This window comes from Muscardinus avellanarius (assembly GCF_963383645.1).
Source record: "Muscardinus avellanarius genome assembly, chromosome: 12".
Taxonomy (NCBI): Eukaryota; Metazoa; Chordata; class Mammalia; order Rodentia; family Gliridae; genus Muscardinus; species Muscardinus avellanarius.
In genome coordinates, this window is record NC_137798.1 from 97,591,868 (window position 1) to 97,615,511 (window position 23,644).

General features: G+C 46.1%; 1 protein-coding gene across 1 annotated transcript; it reads right to left on the bottom strand.

Moving 5' to 3' along the window:
* Window positions 1–7,785: 7,785 nt before the first annotated feature.
* LOC308271077 (corticosteroid-binding globulin-like) lies at window positions 7,786–22,269 on the bottom strand (the record flags this gene model as incomplete). The annotated part of the gene is made up of 5 exons (XM_080707200.1): window positions 7,786–7,974; window positions 9,297–9,577; window positions 18,353–18,619; window positions 20,915–21,004; window positions 21,765–22,269. The coding sequence occupies 5 exons, from the start codon at window positions 22,267–22,269 to the stop codon at window positions 7,786–7,788; spliced, it is 1,332 nt and encodes a 443-aa protein (XP_080563326.1).
* Window positions 22,270–23,644: the final 1,375 nt, after the last annotated feature.

Here is a 23,644-nt window from a genome sequence, read left to right on the forward strand (position 1 = left end):
CCAGGGAGGAATGACAGGCATCAAGGGATGTGAAATATGGAGCCAGGCATGCTAAGGGAGAGAGAAACTCTGTGCTCAACCGCAGTGCCAGCGATGTGTGGCAGAGCCAGGGTCTCTGTGTGCACTGGCATGCCTGCTCCAGTGGCCGTTCAACAGCTTTGTGACATGCTGAATCATGCTGGGAAATATTCCAAACAAAGCAAAGCACATAATTTCTCCTGATTTACACAGACGTTATTTTCACAGAAAATCTAATGTATAGTATAAACCCTAGGAGGAAATGATTTTTTTATATATGAAATAAAACAGCTCTGGCACTGGAGAGTCTAGGCTGATACTTTTTAAATAGATTTTCGACTCTTGTGAACTTGATGTGGGATGTTCAATTCACATGGAGACAGGTTATTTCTTGGTGGCCCATGGGGGGTGTCCTGTCAAAGAAGGGTGTCAGTGAGCTAGGCTGGGCCAGCTGCCTTGGTTTGGCCTCCACAGGACCCATCCTTGGGCTTTCCGGCAACCTGCACCAGAGGGCTCCTTAGCTCCCAGGAAGCAGGGGCTACTTCAATGAAGGGGAAGGTTCGCCCAGAACCAGCCAGTGTGTACACCCTGGAAATCAGCATTTGCCAAGGTTTCAATAGGACCTCAGAAGTCAGTGTCACATGATCCATCAGGGAGGCTTTCAAAACTGTCCCTCCAATGTGAGAGATTGATCATTATAGAGGCATGCAGCAGAATGTACTGGAAAGATGGCAAGAGCATCAGTCAGTCTTGTCTCCAGATCCTCTGCACCCAGCTCCTCGCTGTTGGACCTTGGGCATGTGACTTAAACTTTTTGGGACTGTTGCTACAGTTTGAACTGTTATGGTTTGGAGGAAATGTTCCCAGAGACATCTGTTAGGCTCCCAGAAATGATTCCCATAACCATGGATATCTGTTCTGGACTTAGGGTCGATATACACTAGTCCAGACTCTTGCTGAAGATTTAAATGAGTTTATTATTACAGAGATAGAAATACAGGTTGTAACTCTTATGGCACCATTAGAAAGAGGGAAAGCTAGAGCTTAGAGTAAAGCATTACTCCACATAGTGACATAGTGGGATGACCCGGAACAAAGCAGCCCAAGATTCCTGAACACAGAGTATTCTTAAAATCAGTCTTCTGGCCCAACATGATCCGCCCCCTCTGGGGCCAGCCTTTTGATGTGGGGGATTCCTCCCTGTAGGTCTGTCCTGTTTCTGGTACAGACCCCAAGCCTTTTGTTATACCCCAAAATGTATTAATTGATCAGATCATCGGATTCTGGTATCTCTTGAAGGTTTATGACATCCTCCCATGATTATCAAAGTCTGGGATCTCCTGAAGGTTTATGGCATCCTTCCACATCCTTGGGAAATCTTATCTTTACAATGAAAAAAAAAAGGTCCTGGGACTATTCCTGTTGTCTTGCTAATCCCCCTTGGTGCCTGGAATCCTGCAGCCCTTTTCCTGAAGCTACTGGCTTTTTTTTTTTTTTTTTTTTTTTTTTTTTTTTTTTTTTTTTTTTTACTACCAAAGATATATTTTGAAAATTGAAAATCTTTCTCAATATTGATACATGAATACATTTGAAGCCTCTTCCCAATAATGATACACCTGCTTCTCCTTCACTGCAAAATGAACAGAACCAAGCCTCTGAAGTACAGAGATCCTTGCTGCTCTGGGGACCTAGGAAGGGCATCATAGTAGCATAAAAATGGAGTCATGTATGTCACACCCCAACAATGTGGAGCCTGGAGGCTTAGAAATCAGAGCCCACAGCACATAGTTTTGTTAGGAACTGGACAAGGAGTTTCTCAAAATGCCCCATATTCCAGATGAGCTGCTGGTACAAGACACAGCTGCCTCCACCAATAAGCTTATGCCAACTCCTGCAGTGAGACCCTAGAGCCAGTGGTGTAGACTTCAAGATGGTCTATGTGGCTGAGCATGGTGGCACACACCTATAATCCCAGTGCTTGGCAAGCTGAGACAGGAGAATCACAAGTTCAAGGCCAGATCTTGCAACTTAGAGATGCTTTAAAAATAAAAAATAAAAAATAAATGGAGGTGTATCTCAGAGGTAGAATGCCCCTGAGTTCCATTCCCATTCAGAAAAAAGATGACTGATGGGTGTAGTAGTGTATGCTTGTAATCCCAGCATTAGAGAGGCTGAGACAGGAGGACTGCGGTTTGTGGACAGCCTCAGCTATTACTTAGTGAGGCCCTTTGCAACTCAGTGAGACCCTGTTTCAAAATGAAGAATAAAAAATAGGGCTGGGAGGTGTAGCTCCAAGGTAGAATGCCCCTGGGTTCCATCCCTAGTACTGTAAGAAGCAAACAAATGAACAAAAAACCCAACAACAATAACAACAACAACAACAACAACACCTTTGCTTTGGAGAGGTTTCTGTTTGCTCAGTTTAGGCTGAGAGGAGAGATGCTATTGTTTGTAAGGCTGTGAGCCCTGGCTCCCCAGCATGTGTGGCCCCACAGCCCTCTTTCCAATTGTATGGGAAAGTGAGAAAACTCTGTACACAGCACAGCACTGCAGCTCCTGCTCCATCACCCACTGTGTGATCCTGAACAAAGTACTGTCCTCTCTGAGCCTCCGTTGCCTGATCTGTAAAATGGGCTTCCGAGGCTGAGCTGTTGGAAGGCTGAAATGGGCCTTTGAAGAGTCTGGCATGTGGTTGGCAGGATGAAGGGTCACAGGAATGGCATTCACTGTGTAGTTTAGAGCCAGGAGGACCCTCAGGGTCACACCTGTCTCTGGACTGGTTTTACCAAGGAGGAAATCCAGGCCCAGCACCCACTCATCTGACCTACAGTTGTCACTCAATTTCTACTTCTCTCCAGCCTCTTCAGAGGATAGTCAGAAGGCCTCTGGTGACTGGAGGAAGTGCCCGGGAGACAGATTCTAGAACCTTCCTGAAAGAGTTTGCTCATTTGAAGTGAATCAGACAGGGACACGCAGCTGCAGAGGGGAGATGGACAGGGCTTGCTCTTCCACGGCTTCCCGAATGCCAGTCTGAGGAGAGCAGGAGCCCCGGTGAAGAGCCATTAGCCAGGGAATGCGGTTGTGTTATCAGTGACAGCCAAGGGAGAGGCTCTCCCCAGGAACCTGATGACATGGAATGGAGAGCTGAGCCAAACCCTTCCAGAATTCACCAATTGCTAGTTAGCAATCAGAAAAAGGGGTAGTAAATGGAGACCCGGAATCCCAGTTTCTTTTCTCCTCTCTTTATCTGACCAAGAAATGACTAATGAAACCAGCCCTCACCCCACCCGGGGTGCTGCTGTCTCCTTGAGGCCTTAGTTCTCACCCACAGTGCTGCGTTAGATTTTTCTCACTTTTACACGCAGTTGGAAAGTTAACCATGCCAGGATTTGGCACCCCTGCCTGGAGTAAAGGACTCGAGGGTTTGTGAAGGAGGAGGGCTTCTGAGTTAGACATGGCTAAACAAGCTCCCTACCACAGAGCCACTCGCCCAGTTCAACTGTGGGAATTGTTATTGAAATAGCAATAACTTGATAAATTAGTATGAGGGTGATAGGTTTGGTTCCCTATGCCGACATGACCCCTTGGTGGGGACAGGAGGTGAAACTCTAGAAGCCAGAAGCGGAGATATCACAAGACTCCAGGTGTCATGGGACTCCAAACATTGCGAGGCAGACCAGACTCCAGAGGTTGCAAGACTACAGACGTCGTGAGGTAATCGGTATGCCTACAAAACATTGGAGGTTCTGCTCTGCCATGTGACTCAGCTGGCCTATTGGGACTATGCGCGGCTGTCTCCAAATGCATGGCTCGTTTGTCCCTTTCTCTACAGCCTGCTGACTTCCCAAAGGTGTGGGTCCAAATAAAGCAGCAGCTTTTCATAACCTATTTTACCTCCTTTGAGACTCCCTAGCTCCATTTTCAATGTTTCATTTGGTGCACAAAACCTTTTTCCTTCTTTTTTCTCTGTTTGACCACTGGATGCTTTGACTTGCCAGCCACTTGCCCACAAGGTCCCAAGCTGATGCTTGGCTTGCAGGCATGACTCCACCCGCCACCGCCGCCGCCACCGCCACCACCACTGTGCTGCTGCCACCACCGCCATCGCCGTAGTTTGCGGGCTCCATTCCCATCCCTGCTTGCAGGCTCTATGCAGGTGCTGCTGAATCCTTCGCCTACCTGGCTGCTGCCGGTGCCAGTGCCATCAGCTTCTTGGGCCGTGTGGCCCAGCCTCGGCGCCCACCACACACACCCCACAGTGGCTTGGGCCCTGCCACATGCACAGCAGCTGCTCAGGCCCCACTGCATGCCCAGCAGCCCTGCATCTGCTACCACCAGTCCAGCTCTGTGCTCCTGTCACTGCCCAAACCCTGTTTGGGGTCACAGCTGCCGGCATTGGCCGGCACTGCTCTGCTTTTCACTTTGGTACTAGGTAAGTTCCTTCTTCCCTTGGTCAGCGGGTTCCAGCTTTCTGCCTCCAGACTTGGGTTCAATACTGGTCCACTGGGACCCAAAACCAAGCACTTGAGGACCCTCTATACCCACTTAGATCCATCGCGGAGGCAGGATCTGAGGTGTTGGCAACTCATTTTAATGGGCAATCAGTCCCTGATATTCGGAAACAAGAAAGCCTGAGGTAGGTCCTCAAACTCCTAACTGAGATTTGGTGAACATAGCATTTAAAGTTTTTAATTCCAGGGAGAAACAGGTGGAGATGGAACGTACATTCCAACTGTGCCAGAAGACAGATTTGCAGGCTCGAGCCCTGGTAGCTGCCCTGTGGCTGGCGGTGGCAGCTCAGTCCTCTGTATTTCCACCTAGGGGTGAAGGACAGCAATGACAACTACCTCCAGGAACCTGTCTCAAGTGTGGCAAGGCCATGCCCACCAATCAGACCATGCCTGGTGTATAGCCAGGTGGGCCATTGGAACAGTGCCCTTGAAAAAGTGATAAGCCCCAGGTGCCTCAACACAGGGCTCCAACCCTTCCAGACTAGGCCCTGCCACTGGCCCTACTCATCCAGGCTGAAGACTGACAGCTCCTGAACTCCTCAAACTTGATCCTCCTTGCCAGCCCAGGGTAATTCTCAAGGTAGCAGGTAAGCCAATCACCACGTACTACGGGCTCCCTTTTACAAAATTGCCCTGCCTGAGGCTCAGGCCGAAGCAGTCATTAGCCTAATACACAATTCCCTACATGTGGGACCTATGGCGCTTAAGCATTTCCTAAGCCCCTTGTTTTATTCTCCTCTCGTGCATCAGCTGATTAGTAAAGTCAGTGCCTCCTGTTCTACTTGAGCTACTGTGTCTCCCCAAAGGGGCCTTCGCCCCTCCTTTCCTACCCACCAAATGAGAGGACACTTGCCAGGACAGGACTGGCAAATTGACTTCACCCACATGCTGTCTCACAAAAAAACTAAGATATCTTCTTACCATGGTTCATACCCTAACAGGTTGGTTAGAGGCTTCTCCCTCAAAGGATGGGATGGCCTGTGTAAGGGCCACCTCTCAATGCCCACCTACATCAGCCCCTTTGAATTGCTGTATGGTTGCCCTTTTCTGCTTAATCACTCTCCCTTTGGACCCCCCTCCTCTGGCTTCCTATCTCCCTTCCTTGTCTTTTCTCAGGAACATTTTAGGGAACATGCTGACCAATATCTTCCCCAACCTGGGACTAGAAGAGTAGCTCCACACCCAGCAGTCAAAGCCCTTAAGTCAAGGGATCAAGTCCTCCTTAAGTCACTTCAACCAAAACATCTACAATCTACCTCATATCTGGAAAGGCTCCAAGGCCAGCACCTGCTGGGCTCGTTCACTTCCGGGCAAGGGCCAATAGTTAATGAGCTTCTGTCTTTCCCGGAACCCACTCTCATGATTTGCCTTTTCTTTTAGTAGCTCCTCATCTGTTACAGTCTATTTGAATATGCATTACCAAGCTGTCCAGGATAACCTCTGACTCCCACTGCAGCCAAATAACTCCCATCTGCCTACTTCCAAAAGACCTGACCTCTGCTGGCTAAGGGCCCCCGTACGATGTCCCCTGACAGCAGGAAGTAGCTTGGACTTGCTCTCTACCCATTATCACCAAAAGGCCAGGATGATAGGTCGGGTCACACTCCCCCACATGACCTGTTGGGGGTGGGACAGGAGGCGAAACCCTGGAAGCCAGAAGTGGAGATATCGTGAGACTCCAGGTGTCATGAGACTCCAAACATCCTGAGGCAGACTCCAGAGGTTGTGTGACTCCAGTTGTTGCGAGAGAATCAGCATGCCTATAAAACATCGGTGCTTCCGCTCCCCTACGTGATTCAGCTAGCCGATTGGGACTATGGGTGACTCTTCAAATGCGTGGATCATTGGGACCTTTCCCCATGGCCTTTTGACTCACCGAGGGTGCTGGGTCCAAATAAAGGAGGGGCTTTTGATAACCTGGCTTGTATTTTACCTCCTTCGCTACTTCCTAGCTCCATTTTCAATGTTTCAAAGGGAAACCAATATGTAGATGATTTAAAGAATCTTATTTTAGAAAGAATAGCTTTCCATTCTTCCAAGTCTAAGTTTTAGGAAGTGTGTGTGTGTGTGTGTGTGTGTGTGTGTGTGTGTGTGTGTGTATTAGAAAGGCATAAACAAATATATTTAAGAAAGTATCTTTGCTGGGTATGGTGATGTAAGCCTTTAATCCCAGTACTTGAGGGGCTGAGACAGGAGGATCAAGACCAGCCTCAGAAACCTAACAAGACCCTATTTCAAAGTAAACATTCAAACAGGGCTGAGGATGTAGCTTGGGGGTAAAGTGCCCCCTGATCTTAATCCCCAGTACCACAAAATAAAGAAAAGAAAAGAGAGAAAGAGAGAAAGAAAGAAAAAAGAAAAAAGAAAAGTATCGTTGACTATTATTTTTCAAGGTACATGGGATACATCCTCTGTCTCCATAACCAACTACTGCTATATCTATGCCTGCATCTATCTGTTTGGCATCTATCAATCTATCTCCTAGTTCCTTGTCTTATTTAATCTTTTTTTGGGGGAGAGGCTGGACCAGAAAGGCGGAGCCTCTTCCTCCTGCAGTGTTTCTCTCGCATCCTATAATGATATAATGAAAAGGTCTGACCCATTTTTTTTACTTTTTATTTTGAAACAGGGTCTTACTGAGTTGCAAAGGGCCTTACTAAGTAGCTGAGGGTGGCTGTGAACAGTGATCTCCTCACATCTCCTGTGGTGGTTTCAAGTGTTAGGGGCTGAAGGCCTATGTCCTTCCAGATTCATTTTGAAACCTAAGGCCCCAGATGATGCTGTCACAAGGAGAGGCACCCGGGAGCTGATCATGCCATGAAGGTGGGGCCATCACGGATGGGATTAGTGCCTTTAGGAAAGAGACCCCAGAGAGCTGTCTCTGCTCTTTCCCCACGTGGGACTGGATCTATGAATCAGGAAATAGGCCTCACCAGAACCCGACCATTGTGGGGCCCTGATCCCAGACCCCAGAATTGGAAGAAATACAACTCCTGTGGTTTTGAGACCATCCCATCTGCCTTACATCGTTGTGGCTGCCCAAAGAGACTACGACACCAGGGTGGGGACTGCAAGCACTCCTTCAGAACTGTGTCCCTGGGCCTCCCCTCTCAAACACACTTGTCCTGAGACTCAAAATGACTGATTTTTATCACAAAATGTTTCAATGTAGGGGCATAAATGGGTGGCTGGAGGAGAACCTGGAGATGATTGGGGGACGTCTCATGCTTGCTGGTTCCACAGTTGACTTTGTGTTCTAGGATGTGGCTGGGTTCACAACCCTGGCCAGGAACAGGCTGCTCCAAGTGAAGTCGTCGAAGATCAAGATTTGGTAGGGCCGGTTGAAGACTGTGGTCCTCTGCTTGGACTCCTGCTCTAGGGGGACCACAGGCGCATATGTCTTCAATCTCTTCTCATCAAGTACCAGCGTGGCCTCGTGGGTCACCTGGTAAAGATGCCCCAGAACAGATGAGAACCTATCATGTGTAGGCACTTCCACACCACAGCTCCTGGACTCCTCACAACTTTGTGGAAGATGGACTGAGGCTCCAAGAGCCTCACTGGCTAAATCCCCAAGTAAATACCAGCCCCAGGACTAGAGCCCAGGTCTGTCCACTTCCAGAGCCTGGGCCATACCCATGATCCTTTCCCTAAAGAAGGGCAGGCTGAGCCCGGGAACAGGGCTTCAACATCCATATTATCTGGGGCTGCATACCAGACTCCAGGATGGCAGAAGAGACCTTGCTTTCTGCCCACCTTGCAAGGTAAATATCAGGTTGAGTTTATGCAAAGTGCTTGTGCCTACCCTGCATGAGAAAGCCCAGGCAAAAGCTAAAGAGTACATATTTGTTGATATGTTTCTTGTTGTGATCACAATAAGGAGACATTCTGAAATGAGCAAAAGGTTTGACTATTTGTTATTGGGGCCTTTGAGTGTTCAGAACCTGGCTGGTTAAATGACAAATGGCATTTGGTACATTCACAGCACCCTGCAGGGAGGGAGTTCTCTCAGCTGGACTGTGCAGCAGGGTCTCAGATTGGCAGCCACAGTTAGGAAGAGTCTGAGCTGGGACTTGGTCCCTGCAGTGGGTCTCGAGAATAGGAGGCTCTGAGTACACAGACCCAAGGTCAGATGCTGGAATAGCACTTAGTAGCTCAGTGATCATGGGTAAGGTCTTCACCCTCCTTGAGCTACAGAGTCCTCCTTCGACAGGTTGGGGTGATGCCCATTTATTGGGAAGCAGCTCTATTGACTCGGTCCATTCCCACAGCAAGCACTGAACTGAGCAGGTCCCACTGTGGCCACAAAAGCCCTTGTGTTTTGAGGGCAGGATCACCTCTGAGTCATGGCATAAGGCCCAGAGAAGAGCACAGTTTGATACATACAGCAGGTGCTCGATAAATTTTTTTCCGAATAAACAAATGAACATCAAGCTGAAAGATAAAGCATATAATTGGGCAGTAGACTCAGCACGATCCCAATTAGACATTTACCACATTCCCTGTTTCTTGCTTCCAGGGGCTGCTCACCATGCTGACATGACAACCTCATTGTCTGGTGTCTGTTCTGCATGGTCTGGTGGGATGGTAGATGCCTGCGCTGTGACCCTCCCTCATCACCAGCCTCCTCTGTGACTTGACATCTCATTTGATTTCTAAGCCTCCCTGGAGGCTCATCCACCAATGGGCTCACTGTTGCCTAGTGTTGCTGGGTTTGTTGTACATTTTGGAGAGGAAAAAATAGAGATGGGCTCCCAAGGCACTTACCATTGATAATTTCACTTTCCTATCCCGGGTGAGGCTTGACAGGCTTTCTTGGTTGGTGAACAATTCCTTCAAGCCCATGGCTGTGAGCACAGCCTCGAGGTTGTAGGAGCCAGAGAGGGAGATCTTTGGTATGTACACGTCCATCTGGCTGTTCGGGGGTAAGCAGATGAGGTTAGCTAGCCCAGGACTGGGCATGTGAGGAGAGTTGCGCATCCCCTCCTGACACCCTCCCATTTCCTCCTGTGACCCCTCCAGTTCCAGCTCCCTGCCTGAACTGCTCCCTGGAAAGAGAAGGGACAAGGACAGAGGCATGACCGGCCTCTTTCCTCCTCCATTACAGGGGCGGCCTCTGAATTGCACATTCTCTTCTTCTAAGTGATTCCTTTGCACTGATTCTACTCATGGACCACTGAGTACTGAAGACAGTGTCCCCTCAATAGATCCCTTTCGCCCCCGGAGAACCCTGCTCAGAGAAGAGGAGAGAAGGAGCACCAGCTGGGAGCAGCCCTGGCCCAGCCATACCACTGATGCTGTGTGGTTCTATCCTAGTTCTGCCCCCTCTAGGCTTGTGACTCAGGGCTGGGCATGGCTGTGAGGGGAGTCGCGCATTCCCACCCGATACCCTCCCATTTCCAAATGTGACCCCTCCATTTCCAGCTCCCTGCATAACCTGCTCCCTGGGAAGAGACCAGGACAGGGACAGGCATGACCGGCCTCTTTCCTCCTGTATAACATTGACAGCCTCTGAATTGCACATTCTCTTCTGAGCGATTCCTTTGCAGTGATTTGACTTATGGACCACTGAGCATTGAAGACAGTGGCCCCTCAAGAGATCCCTGTGGATGAAACCTAGGGACATTCCACCTTCGAACTACAACCCAGCCCTATTTTTTATGCCTTTATTTTTTTTGTGTGGTACTGTGGGTGGAACCTCTGGGCTTTTCTACCTCTGGGCTACACTCCATACCTATTTTATACTTTATTTGGAAACAGGGTCTCACTAAGTTGCTGAGAGCATAAGTAGCTGAGGGTGGATTTGAACATGTGTGATCCTCCCATCTCAGCCTCCGAAGTACTAGCATATCCAGAACACCATATCCAGTTTGTGCAGTGTTTAAATCAGGGTAGGAGACTTTCGGGAAGATGGCGACCGAGAAAAGTGGGGCTTAAGAGCCCCGCTAACAACCAATCTCTATTACCACAAAATCAGCGCCTTTCATAGCCAGAAAACACCATCACCAGAGAAACAAACAAAAAAAAATCACCAGCCCCAGAGAGGAGGGGGTCTCATAACAGAGCTCAGAGCCACAGAGGAGATATGCCAGCCTCACGGCCGAGGACGCGGCAGCAGTGCCTTACTGCCGGCGGCAGCGGCGAGCTCACCGGACGGCTACGGCTACAGACCAAAGCACGCAACAGCCCACCAGGCTCCAGAGAGGAGCAGCGGACAGCGAGCCGAGGTGAGCCGCTTCGGAAGACCCTGCGGGATTTGGCAGATTTTTCGGCGCAGGAAGCATCTAAAGCTCCCAGTGGCTGGGCTCAGCACATGCTGCAGGGACTCAGAGTGGAATTCAAAAACAGAGAAGAAATACGCCAGCCTCACGGCCGAGGGCATAGCAGCGGCGCCATATTGCCACCAGCGGCAGCGGCAGCAGCAGCGAATTCACCGAGTCCATTACAGCTCCATCTGCGTATTCAACAACAGTGAGTCAAACTGCGGGCCCCAGAGGAGAAATCCCAGTACTGACTCCCAGGGACTTGACCCAGTGGGGAAGTGGCAGTGGCAGAGATTTCACACCATAGGAGAACGTGCAACCTGGCACCCCCCATAGTCTAAAGCAGCCTCTATTGACTCCCTGGATCTGAGACTTTGCGATACAACCCAGTAAAGGAGTAGTGAGTGATGACTGAGATACCACAGACTTGAGATCCAGAGCACCTTAAGTGAAGTCGTAGTGACCCAAGGGAAGAACCCAGAGAAGGCACAAACTCCCGAAATCATGGGAAAGAGGAATAACAATGGAGCAATGAATGCCCACAATTTCCACAACATCAGAACCTGATAAAACAGAAATTCAGAGATTTCTAGAAGATCAAATCAGGAAAATAACTGTAGAAATAATAGAGGTGATTTGAAAAGAATTCAGAGAGAGCCAAAGAGAGATAAAGGATGCAATTAATGAAGTAAAGTCCTCAATTCAAAGTACAAACAACCGATTAGACCACATAGAGAATAGAATCTTGCTCTTAGAAGATGAGCAATCCAAAAATGAACGCATAGTTTCTAATTTAGAAAAAAAAATCCGACAGCAGGAATCTGACATTGAAGAAATATGGGCCCATTTTAAGACAGCTAACATAAGAATAATTGGAATAGAGGAGAGAAAAGAAGGTAAAACCAAAGGGATCAACAATATCTTCAAGGAAGTAATAGCAGAAAATTTTCCAAACATAGAGCAAGAGGTCGATACACAGGTCCAAAAACTTATAGAACTCCCTTTAGACAGGATCGGAGAAGAGGATCCCCATGCCACATAATTGTCAAAATGACCAATGTGGAAGCCAAGCAGAGAATCTTAAAGGCAACAAAAACAAAGGGCCAAGTGACATTCAGAGGCAAACCAATTAGAATCACTCCAGACTTCCCAAACCAAGTCATGAGAGCCAGAAGGGCTTGGAGTAACATATTCCAAACTCTGTAAGAAAACAACTTCCAGCCAAAAATTTCCTACCCAGCAAAACTTTCTATCAAATTAGATGGAGAAATAAGAAGCTTCCATGACAAACAGAAACTGAAGGAATTTATGTCTTCAAAACCAGCACTAGAGAAAATACTCAAAGAGATTAACTACAAAGAAAAAATAGGTAACACACACCAGAACCAGAGAAACAAGATTTTCCATCCAACAGACAAATAAGATTAGTTATCTGTGGAGATTCAATATTTATGTTAGTCTTTTACCTATCTCTAAATTGTATTGTTTGCTTTTATTGTTGCTATTTTTAGGATTTCTAGTTGGAATATTAATATACCTTCAGATATAGCATTTGGAAATATTTTATCCCATTCTTTTTTTTTTTTACATGTATATAATTTTATTTTATTTTATTTTTTTTATTTTATTTTTTTTCCTTTTTTTATTGGTGCACTGTATTCATACATCATAGTAGGATACATACTTTTGTAGACATACATGCACACTTTTCCCAGTCAGCCCCCACCCAATCCCCACCCCATTCTCTCCCTATCCCTCCCTCCCATGCTTGGCTTAGTAGTTGACATCTAGTATTATGGCAATTTATCTTAAATTAAAAATGATAATCTCACATAACAGTTTCATTTGTCTGATACCAAGCTTTTGATGACTTAAAGATAATATTTCAATATTTCTTTTTGCTTTCTTTCTTACCAGAGAATATTTTTTTCTATTTTTTAGGTGAAACTATCATATATTTATATATTTATTTTTCAGAAAAAAATCTATCCTAATATGGAATATGGAGTCTAGGTACCCAAAACGATCTTGAAAAAGAACAAAGCTAGAAGATATATATTTTCCGACCTCAAACCATATAAAGCTACAATAATTGAAACAGTGTAGTACTATTCTAAAGGCAGATATATAAACCATTGGAGTTAAATAAAAGCCTAGACCTAAATTCTTCCCTATATTGTCAAGTTATTTTTGACAAGGTTTCCACAAACATTTGGTGGTGGAAATATTAATCTTTTAACTAAATATTGTTAAAAATAATAATTACATGGAAAAGAATAAAATTGGACCCTTACCTAATCCCATATACAAATATTAACTCAAAATAGATAATAGACCTAAATATAAATCTTAAGACTATAAACTTTTAGGAGAAAATCTGGGTCATTAAACCTCACAACATTGAAATTGGCAGTGATTTCTTGGATATGATTTCAATGGCACAGGCAACAGAGGAGTATACAAACTCCCTAAAAAATAAAAAAAAATATTGTATATCCAAAGACAATGTAAACAGAGTTAACAGTTACTAATAGAATGGGATAAAATATTTCCAATTGCTATATCTGAAGGTATATTAATATTCCAACTAGAAATCCTAAAAATTAACAACAATAAAGGCAAACAATACCCTTTTGAGATAGGTAAAAGACTAACATAAATAATGAATCTCCACAGATAACCAATTTTAGTTGTCTGTTAGATGGAAAATCTTGTTTCTCTAGTTCTGGAGTGTGTTACCTATTTCTTCTTTGTAGTTAATCTCTTTGAGTGTTTTCTCTAGTGCTGGTTTTGAAGACATAAATTCCTTCAGTTTCTGTTTGTCATGGAAGCTTCTTATTTCTCCATCTAATTTGATAGAAAGTTTTGCTGGGTAGGAAATTTTTGGCTGGAAGTTGTTTTCTTTCAGAATTGGGAATATGTTACTCCAAGCCCTTCTGGCTCTCATAACTTGGTTTGGGAAGTCTGGAGTGATTCTAATTGGTTTGCCTCTGAATGTCACTTGGCCCTTTACTTTTGTTGCCTTTAATATTCTCTGCTTGGCTTTCACATTGGTCATTTTGACAATTATGTGGCGTGGGGATCCTCTTCTCCGATCCTGTCTAAAGGGAGTTCTATAAGTTTCCTGGACCTGTGTATCGACCTCTTGCTCTATGTCTGGAAAATTTTCTGCTATTACTTCCTTGAAGAGATTGTTGATCCCTTTGGTTTCACTTTCTTTTCCCTCCTCTATTCCAATTATTCTTAGGTTAGCTCTCTTAAAATTGGCCCATATTTCTTCAATGTCAGATTCCTGCTGTCGGATATTTTTTTCTAGATTAGAAACTATGAGTTCATTTTTGGATTGCTCATCTTCTAAGAGCGAGATTCTGTTCTCCATGTGGTCTAATCGGTTGTTTGTGCTTTGAATTGAGGACTTTACTTCATTAATTGCATCCTTTATCTCTTTTTGGCTCTCTCTGAGTTCTTTTCGAAGCACCTCTATTATTTCTACAGTTATTTTCCTGATTTGATCTTCTAGAAATCTCTGATTTTCTGTTTTATCGGGTTCTGATGTTGTGGGGTTGTGGGCATTAATTGCTCCAGTATTATTCCTCTTTCCCATGATTTCGTATGTTTGTGCCTTCTCTGGGTTCTTCCCTTGGGTCACTATGACTTCACTTAAGGTGTTCTGGATCTCGAGTCAGTAGTATCTCAGACCCCACTACTCCTTTACTGGGTTTTATCACAGAGTCTCCAACCCAGAGAGTCGATAGAGGCTGCTTTAGACTGTGGGGGGTGCCAGGTTGCACGTTCTCCTATGGTGTGATATCTCTGCCACCGCCCTCCCCCACTGGGTCAAGTCCCAGGGAGTACAGTACTGGGATTTCTCCTCTGTGGCCCGCAGTTTGACTCACCATTCTTGAGTACGCAGATGTAGCTGTATTGGCCTCGCTGAATTCGCTGCTGCTGCCGCCGGTAGCAATATGGCGCCGCTGCTACGCCCTCGGCTGCGGGGCTGGCGTTTTTCTCTCTGAATCCCTGCAGCGTGTGCTGAGCTCGGCCACTGGGAGCTTTAGATGCCCTCTGCACGGAGAAATCCCGCCTAGCTGTTCCGCAGTGGCTCCCCTCGGCTTGCTGTAGCCGTCCCGTCCCGTGAACTCCCCGCTGCCGCCGGCAGTAAAGCGCTGCTGCCGCGTCTGTGGCTCTGTTCTCAGTCCGCTTTCTCTCTGGAGCCTGGTGATTTTTTTGTTTCACTGGTGATGGTGTTTTCTGGCTATGAAAGGCGCTGATTTTGTGGTAATGGAGATTTGTTGTTAGCGGGGCTCTTAAGCCCCGCTTTTCTCGGTCGCCATCTTCCCGGAAGTCTCCATTTTATCCCATTCTATCAGTAACTTTTAACTCTGTTTACATTGTCTTTGGATATACAATATTTTATTTTTTAGGGAGTTTGTATACCTTTTTGTTGCCTGTGCCATTGAAATCATATCCAAGAAATCACTGCCAATTTCAATGTTGTGAGGTTTTATGACCAAGATTTTCTTCTAAAAGTTTATAGTCTTAAGATTTATATTTAGGTCTTTTATCTATTTTGAGTTAATATTTGTATATGGGATTAAGTAAGGGTCCAATTTTATTCTTTTTCATGTAATTATTATTTTTCAACAATATTTAGTTAAAAGATTATTATTTCCTCCACCAAATGTTCCTGGAAACCTTGTCAAAAATAACTTGACAATATATGGAAGAATGTATCTCTAGGCTTTTATTTAACTCCAATGGTTTATATATCTGCCTTTAGAACAGTACTACACTGTTTCAATTATTATAGCTTTATATAGTTTAAATTAGAAAATATATATCTTCTAGCTTTGTTCTTTTTTGAGATCATTTTGGGTATCTAGAGTCCATATTCCATATTAGGATAGATTTTTTTCTGAAAAATAAATATATAAATATATGATAGTTTCACCAAAAAATATTCTCTGCTAAGAAAGAAAGCAAATATAAATATTAAAATGTAATTTTTAAGTTATCAAAAGCTTGGTATCAGACAAATGAAACTGTTATGTGAGACTATCATTTTTAATTTTGGATAAATTGCTATAATACTAGATGTCAACCACTAAGCCAAGCATGGGAAAGAGGGATGGGGAGGGAATGGGGTGGGGATCGGGTGGGAGCTGACTGGGCGATGTGTGCATGTATGTCTACAAAACATTTTTTGTATCCCACTATGATGTATAAATACAGTGCACCAAAAAAAATTTAAAAAAAATATGAAAAAAAAATAAATCAGGGTAGGAGCCAGACTTGGTGGGGACCGCTAGTAATCCCAGCATTTAGGAGGCTGAGAAAGGAGGATCTAGGTTTGCAACAGCCACAGCTACTAGTAAGTGAGGCATTTTGCAACTCAATGAGACCCTGTTTCAAAAATAAGGAATAAAAATAAGGCAAAGCATGTAGCTTGGAGGTAGAATGCTTCTGGATTCCATCCCCAGTATCACAAAAATGAATAAAAAATAAAATCTAAATCAGGGTAAATTTCTATGTCTTCCAAATTATCATTGCTGTTTGGTGAAAAACACTGAAAATCCTTCTAGCTTTTTAAATATATGGGCATTATTGTTACCTACACTCACCCTACTGTGCAGTGCTCCCCTGAGCGCTTTGCTCCTCTCTAACTATAACTCTGTACACACTGCTCAGCCTCTCCCCAACCCGTTTTAACCTCTTTTAAGGGTGTTGGATCACAAAGCTCATCCACACCTAATCTGCCATCTTTTCTTGCCGCCCTGCTTTGCCGACGCCCTGGGCAGGCCCCTGACTTGCAGGGCCTCAGGCCCTTCACATAATAGAGCACAGGGACAGGGACCTGCTGGGCAGTCAGCCTGCCCCGGGGCAGAGCTGGCCTTCTTGCCTTTGGTTAGCGTTTAGATAGAGAATGTGCCCGGGAAGCTCAGATGTTGGCAACAAGCAAAATTCAGTGGTGAAATAATAGCACCAGGGCTCAAACCTCCCCAGTGGAACCTACTGAGGGCAGATCATTTGATGATGCACTGGGTGGTAACCACAGGCCGGGGGTGTGGCTGGAGGAGGCAGTTCCCTGGAGGTGTGGCCTTGGGGACAGGGCCTGTCCCTGGTCCCTTCCTTTCTTTCTCTGCTTCCTGGCTGCCCTGAGCAGCTCTCTTCTGCCACACTGTGTCTGCTGCCATGATGCTTCTGCCTTGGAGCTGGCTGACCATGGACCGAACCTCTGACACCATGAACTAAATAAACCTTTCCTCCTCGAAGTTGTTCTTGTTAGGGATTTTGGTCCCAGAGGCTAAAAGACTGATAAAACACCCTCCACCCAGCAGCGTTTCTCATCTCTCTCTGTTTCTCTCTTGGACAGAACTTATGTCTTTACACCAGAAGCTGTTGTCTGCTCTACAGTAGACGTGTCCTCTGAGGTCTCTATAATTTCCTCTTTGCCATTCTGTTCCTGTGCCTGGCCTACTTTATAGTACAGAGAGGGGCTTCCATTTATGAACAGTTTTGAGTGAGTGAGAACATGAAAGCTCCCTGCTCACCAGGCCTGAAGAGCTACCCAGGACGCCTGCCAGCCCCACCCCTGCCCCCGGCCTTTGAATCTGCATCATCCCAGCCTCCACCACATTCCACATCAGTCCATACTTTCTGATTTCCCCGTACAGAATCAGAACAGAACCTGCATTTGCCTAAGAGTAAGAACCACGTTCTCAGGAACATCTCCTCCCTCCTTGGAGGTGAGGAGCAGAGATGGTCATGCGCAGACAATAATTTTATTTGCCCTTCAGAGCAGAGGTGCTGGAGGGATGGTGAAATAATTTGAATTGTTCATTCATTTATTTGTTCACTGAACACTAACTCCCATCTCCAGCTGACCTATCCTGAGTGTCAATGCTACCCTAAGTCCTTATCTGGAGCAGAAGCTGGAGACAGAGGGTGTCCATGGGCTAGTTCTCTTTTAGAGCACTGGCCCATCAGGATTACCCCCTTGTTCTCTTCTACTTACTCGTTTATGACTTATTTCTGTCTTCACTTTCATACTTATTATTGAGATTGATTGATTGATTGCTTGATTGACTGACATAAGGACAATAAAATCCCCTGAGTGGCTAAACACTAATGATGACAGACACAGAGATTTGCCTTCATGCCATGCTGGGAGCAGAGGTCTTCTGCAGTGTATTTTATGGAGTCTCCTAGGAATCCATAGTAAGGCTTGGTTTACAGGTAGCAAGATAACAAACTGGAGAAGTAGGAGGTGGTTGGTTGGTGAAGTCGCTTTAAGGAATTGATGCTAAACTATGATACAATAGAGAGTCATCATGAAACTCACAGGAAAAGAGGCCCTCACTTTGTGGATAGCCTCGTGTCCCTCAGTGCTGATTGATAGATGGATAAGTAAATTTAATCTCAAAGTCTGAGAGCCTCATAGCAGAATGGACAATAGTGAGCCCTGAGTCCAGGAGAGGGATTCATCTTCTTCCCCCTGCCCTGCCTTTGGGGAACACATATACCGTAGAGCACAAGGCACTGGTAGGAGGGCTTACCTACTGTTCAGGGAAATGGCCCATCTCTGAATCGTGTCCTGGCTCAGCGCAGCAGTAACTCTGTCCATCTTCCCCCTGTCTGGAAGGATGAAGAAGGTTGTCCGATTATGTATGATGTCCAGCTGGACCACCTGGCAGGAGAGCACCGGATCCTGGAAGTAACTGATGATGCCCGAGTGGAACATCATGGGTACCTCCACCGTGGTCGTCTCATCCACATGGAAGTCCTTCTTCACAGTTTTGGCTGGGTTAAAGTGGTGTGCCCACGTGCCTGGAGGAGGCAGGAGAGAGCACAGAAGTCAGATCTGGAGGGTGGCAAGAAATCGCAGCTTGGACAGGCTCATGGGCAACAGTGGCACTCCAGGTGTGTCTGAAATAATCTACACAGCAGCTGGCTGCACACCTGAGGTGTCCCTGCATGAGCATGGACTTTTACAGTGAGATGTGGGATGATAGAGGTTTAGCTGGTTTTTGTTTGTTTGTTTGTTTGTTTGTTTGTTTGTTTGTGTGGTACTGGAGCTTGAACCCAGAGGCATTCTACCTTAGCATTGCACGCCCAGCCTGATTTTATTTCTTATTTGGAAATAAGGCCTCACTAGGTTGATGAGAGTCTCATACTTGCTGAGGCTGTTGTTGAACCTGTGATCCTCCTGTCTCAGGCTTCCAAGTACTGGGATTACAGGCATACTCTACTGCGTGGGGCTCACTTAAAGCAAACTTTGCCTTGCACCCACGGGTCTGGAGTGGGTCCTGGCTCTGGAAATTCTGAAGTGGTACCAGATTTCAAGCCTTGAACTCAGTGTTGTGTGTGTGTGTGTGTGTGTGTGTGTGTGTGTGTGTGTGTGTCTTGTGTGTGTGTGTGTGTGTGTGGTGTGTGTGTGTGTGTGTGTGTGTGTGTGTGTGTGTGTGTGTTGGGGAAATGAATCATCCATTCCATCTCTATCCTGACAACCTGTTGTCCCGCTGCAGGCTCCTGACCCCTGCTACCTGGCCCCTCTTTCCAGACCACATTTCCAGAATGCACAGCCAGGCTGTGACAGTTTCTTCAGGGTCACCGACTCCCACCACACCAGGCAGGCCTTGGGCTGCTTCACCACTTTCCAGGACATCATCACCTGACCTGTTTGTCTCCCTTGGCATGGGGACTCCTACCCTCCCACGTGGGACTTTGCAGCACTACTTAGCTCTGATGGGAAGAAAATCGCCCCTTAGACTGAGCCAAAACCTGAGTGCAATGCCACTAGCAAAGCCTCTTTGTCTTCCTGAGCTTCTTCCCAACCCTCCCCCACCCGAATCCTCTTGTAGGATGTTTAAAGACGTGGGTTCCATCTCACCAGGACCTCCTCTGCTTTAGTTTAGGAACTCCCCAGTTTGGGAAAGGCCTGGAGAGCCCGAGTCCAGTAGGTCTCAGGTGTCCTGGCTGCCCCTGACCTCCAGCTCTGAAGCCCTGGTGGGACACTATTTCCCAACATGACTCTAGGTTGACCTTTCTCCACACCACCACTGGCCAATCTGGGGACTGCATGACCACAGTTGTTGGGTTTTGGTGGAGACAGTTGGGAAGAGGCTGAAGGATGTAGGAGAACAAGCTCTGACCACAGCCCAGAGGCCAAGGAGCTGTGCCTGGTCCATGCTGAATGGCCCTCTAAGCTCCCTGACTACGCACACTGGTTAAGGGTCATGTTCATCAGTCTCACCTCTAGTGAGATAATTTGAGGGTCCTCAAACCACCTTCCAAGGAAAGTCAGGTGTCCTGGGAAGTGGAATGTGTCTGAAATATTTAGTGACCGCTTCTGGGGGAATCAAGGGAAGCTTTGCAATGAAGGTTTAAGCAGCCAGGTCAGTTGAGGAAGGGCCCCTGGAAGGCTTAGGGTTTGCAGCAGGCAGAATAATGGCTCCCCAAAGAAATGCTAACAACCTACTTCCCAGAATTTAGGAATATGCTATGTTATGTGTCAAGGGGAAAGAGTTGCAGATAGAATTACTGTTGCTAGTCATCTGGCCTTGGGCTGGGAGATTACCTGGCTTATCCAGTTGTCCCCTGTGCAACCATTGTGGTCCTTAGAGTAGAAGAGGAAGGCAGGAGAGTCAGGGTCAGAGGAGATGTGATGGAGGAGGCAAAGCAGAGAAAGACATGACCATTGGATTTGAAGACAGAAAGGCCCCTTGGCCAAGCATAGCAGATTGATTCTAGGAGCTGGAGAAGGTCCAGAAATACCTGTGCTTCTTTAATCCAATACGTCTGCAGCCATGTGTTACATAGCAGGGTCAGGAGGTGAAGGCACTTCTCCCCCAAATGGGGCATGCTCAAGCCTGGGAAAGGAATTGGGTGTGAATGCACTGTGTGTGTGTGTGTGTGTGTGTGTGTGTGTGTGTGTGTGTATGTGTCTGTGTTCAATGTGGTAGTAGGAGTAAAGAAGAGAGAAAATGCTGGGCCATGAGGCAGGAGAGGAATAGAGGCAGGGAATTCAGGCCAAGGTTGGTACTGTGGGCGTTGAGGGTCAATATCACCAGTAGGGGACACTGTCCTGCACATTGGAGTAGGGTGTTTAGCACCCTCCCTGACCTCTACTCAGGAGATACAGGTGGGTAGCACACTCCATCCCACCCCGAAATTGTGACAACTCCAAATATTTCACGATCTTGCTTAATGTTCCTGTGAGGAAACAGGAGTGTCACGCCCAATTGAGATGAACCTCTGCTCAGGGAAAGGGGTTTCAATTTAATTCTCAGGAATAATGTGTCACCAGATTACCTGATCATAAAAATTATCTGAGTGTGGTGGAGGGACAGTGCTAATACTACAAGTTCTAGGGCCTCCCTCAGAGGTTTGGTTTTGATAGTTCTGCATGGGCTAAGGGATCTCTGTAATTTAACAAGTTTCCCTGGAGGTTTTGATGAGTAGCACTTTAAAGACCCTGTGTAGAACTGGTGGGGACTGAAGTTTGGGTTAGGCAGGGCCTGGGGGCCTCCAGCTCTGAGCTCTGGGGTCCTGTGTGCAGGGAAGGGAGGTTCAAGGGCATCAGGCAGATCCTGAGGGAGGGCAGAATCTGGTTAAAACCTGGATTTTCAGCCCCTGGCCCAGAGCCTGCCTCATGGCCAGGGCTCAGTTAATATTTGTAGACTGCGAGGCAGCCAGAGTTGCGGCAGCCAGTCTGCGCACGGTTACAGGGATGGGTCAGGAACCAGCCTTTTAGAACTCGGATTAGTCACTCCATTCTTGCATCATTCTGAATTTCATAAAATGATAGAATTCCACCTTCCCAGACCCACTGCAGTGAAGGTCGAGAGCCCCAGATGTGAGCATCCTTTGTGAAATCAAATGCCTTGCCCCAAAGCAGGCCCTGGATTTTGAGGGCTGATGCTGTTCTCAGCAACAGTGAGGGTTTGGGAAGATCGGGATGTGGGTGGGGTACCTTTGAAGATGATGTAGTTGAGCAGGCTGAACATAGCCGGGCCATCCAGGATTGCGGGCACGATTTCAGATTTCCACTGCTTCTTATGCTCGAAATGCTGATTGACATATTTTCTTCCTACAACTATGTTCAGGGAATATCCAGGTATAGCATTTGGCCCATAGTAACGTGCCATGCTTTTCACAAAGGAATCTTTCGGTCCCTGGCTATGGTTGATAATCATCATGCTGCCCATGACCATTTGCAAGCTGCTGTCTGACTCCTTGAGGAGGGTGTGGATTTCCTGGAAGCTATGGTGGATCTCGGCCTCAGGTGTCTCTGTGAGGTTGAAGCCCAGGCTCTGGAGAAGTAGGGTTCGTGTGTGGCCACTAGCTCCTAGGGACAGCATAGCCAAGGCCATGGAGATACCCAGAGGGGAGATTAAGATGTTTTTATCAGTGTCTGTGGCTGCAAGGTGCTGATACAAGCTGAAGGCAAAGTCAACATTGGTTGGAGGCAGGCCCATGTTCACGAACATTGGGACAGCATCAGAGTCCTTAGCTTGTATGGTCCAGAGGCCACTGATGGACAGCCAGAGGAGACAGGTGACCAGGGAGAGTAGCATTGTTCACTACGGCCAGATCCTGCCAAGTCAAGAATGCCTGTTAGATGATACAGCAGACTCTGAGTCACAGGACAGGGTGCAGCAGGGGTAGGCCAAAGACCCCAAGCCTCCCCTTTCTGCACACTGGCCATGTGACCTGGGCCTACACAGCAGGGCCCTGGGATTCCATTGCCTTATTTGAGAATACAAATCATATTTAATGTGATTTGCCACTTGCCTATGTGGTGCCCAACACTGATCTAGACATTTTGCTGTATTCTCTCACCTACCCTTCACCAAAATGCTCACAAGATAAATACTATTAACCCGATTTTAGGTATACAGAATAATCTGCTCAGAAAGGTTAAACATCCACCCAGCTGACATATTCAAAGTGTCTAGAGAAAAACGAAACAAAAAGTGTCAGCTAGGAATCTCATAATTCTCCTTCAAAAAATGAGAAAAAAATTGAGATATTCATTGGTAAAACTGGGCGAGGGCATTTCCACACTACCTGCCCTTCGGGAGATAAAAGACATTTCATTACATATTGAAATAAAAAGACACTGGAAAGTGACTTAAAGCTGTATGAAGAAATAAAAATATCTGGTAAAGATAATTGCAGGAGCAATTACCAAAGCTAGCACTGTAGTTTGGTTTGCAATTTCATCTTTTATATTTTCTCTGATTTAATAGACTCTTGTATTAAAAGTATTAGTCTATGTTTTTGAACAATAATGATAAAGATATAATTTGGGATGTCCATGACTGAAAGGGAGTGGGGACAAAGCAATGTAGAAGCAGTGCTTTTGTAAGTTATTAAAGTTAAGCTGGTATAAACTCAAATTAGAGAGTTAATAACAGTCAAGTTAGACTGTTATGATTCTAGGATGTTAACTTATAATTCTCATGGTTGCCACAAAGAAAAGAAAGAACACAGGTCAAAAAGAAAGAGAGAGAATTAAAATATTTGACTGTAAAAATTAACTGAATATCAAATAAGACAATAAGATAGAAAATAAGGAGCCTGGCATCGTGGCACACAACTGTAATCATAGTACTTGGGGGGGGGGAGCTGGAAAAGGAGGGTTGCAAGTTCAATGCCAGCCTTGGCAACTTCTCAAGACCCTTTATCAAAATATGTTTCCTCTAATATGCCCAAACTAGGAAACACAGAGGATCCAGTGGGACTCCAGATAATGGAGGGGAAATACCAGCAAATTTTGAATGGAAAGATAGGAGAGGAGGAAGGCTAATCTTGATTAATGAGGGTCTACATCTGAACATGTGTAAAAAT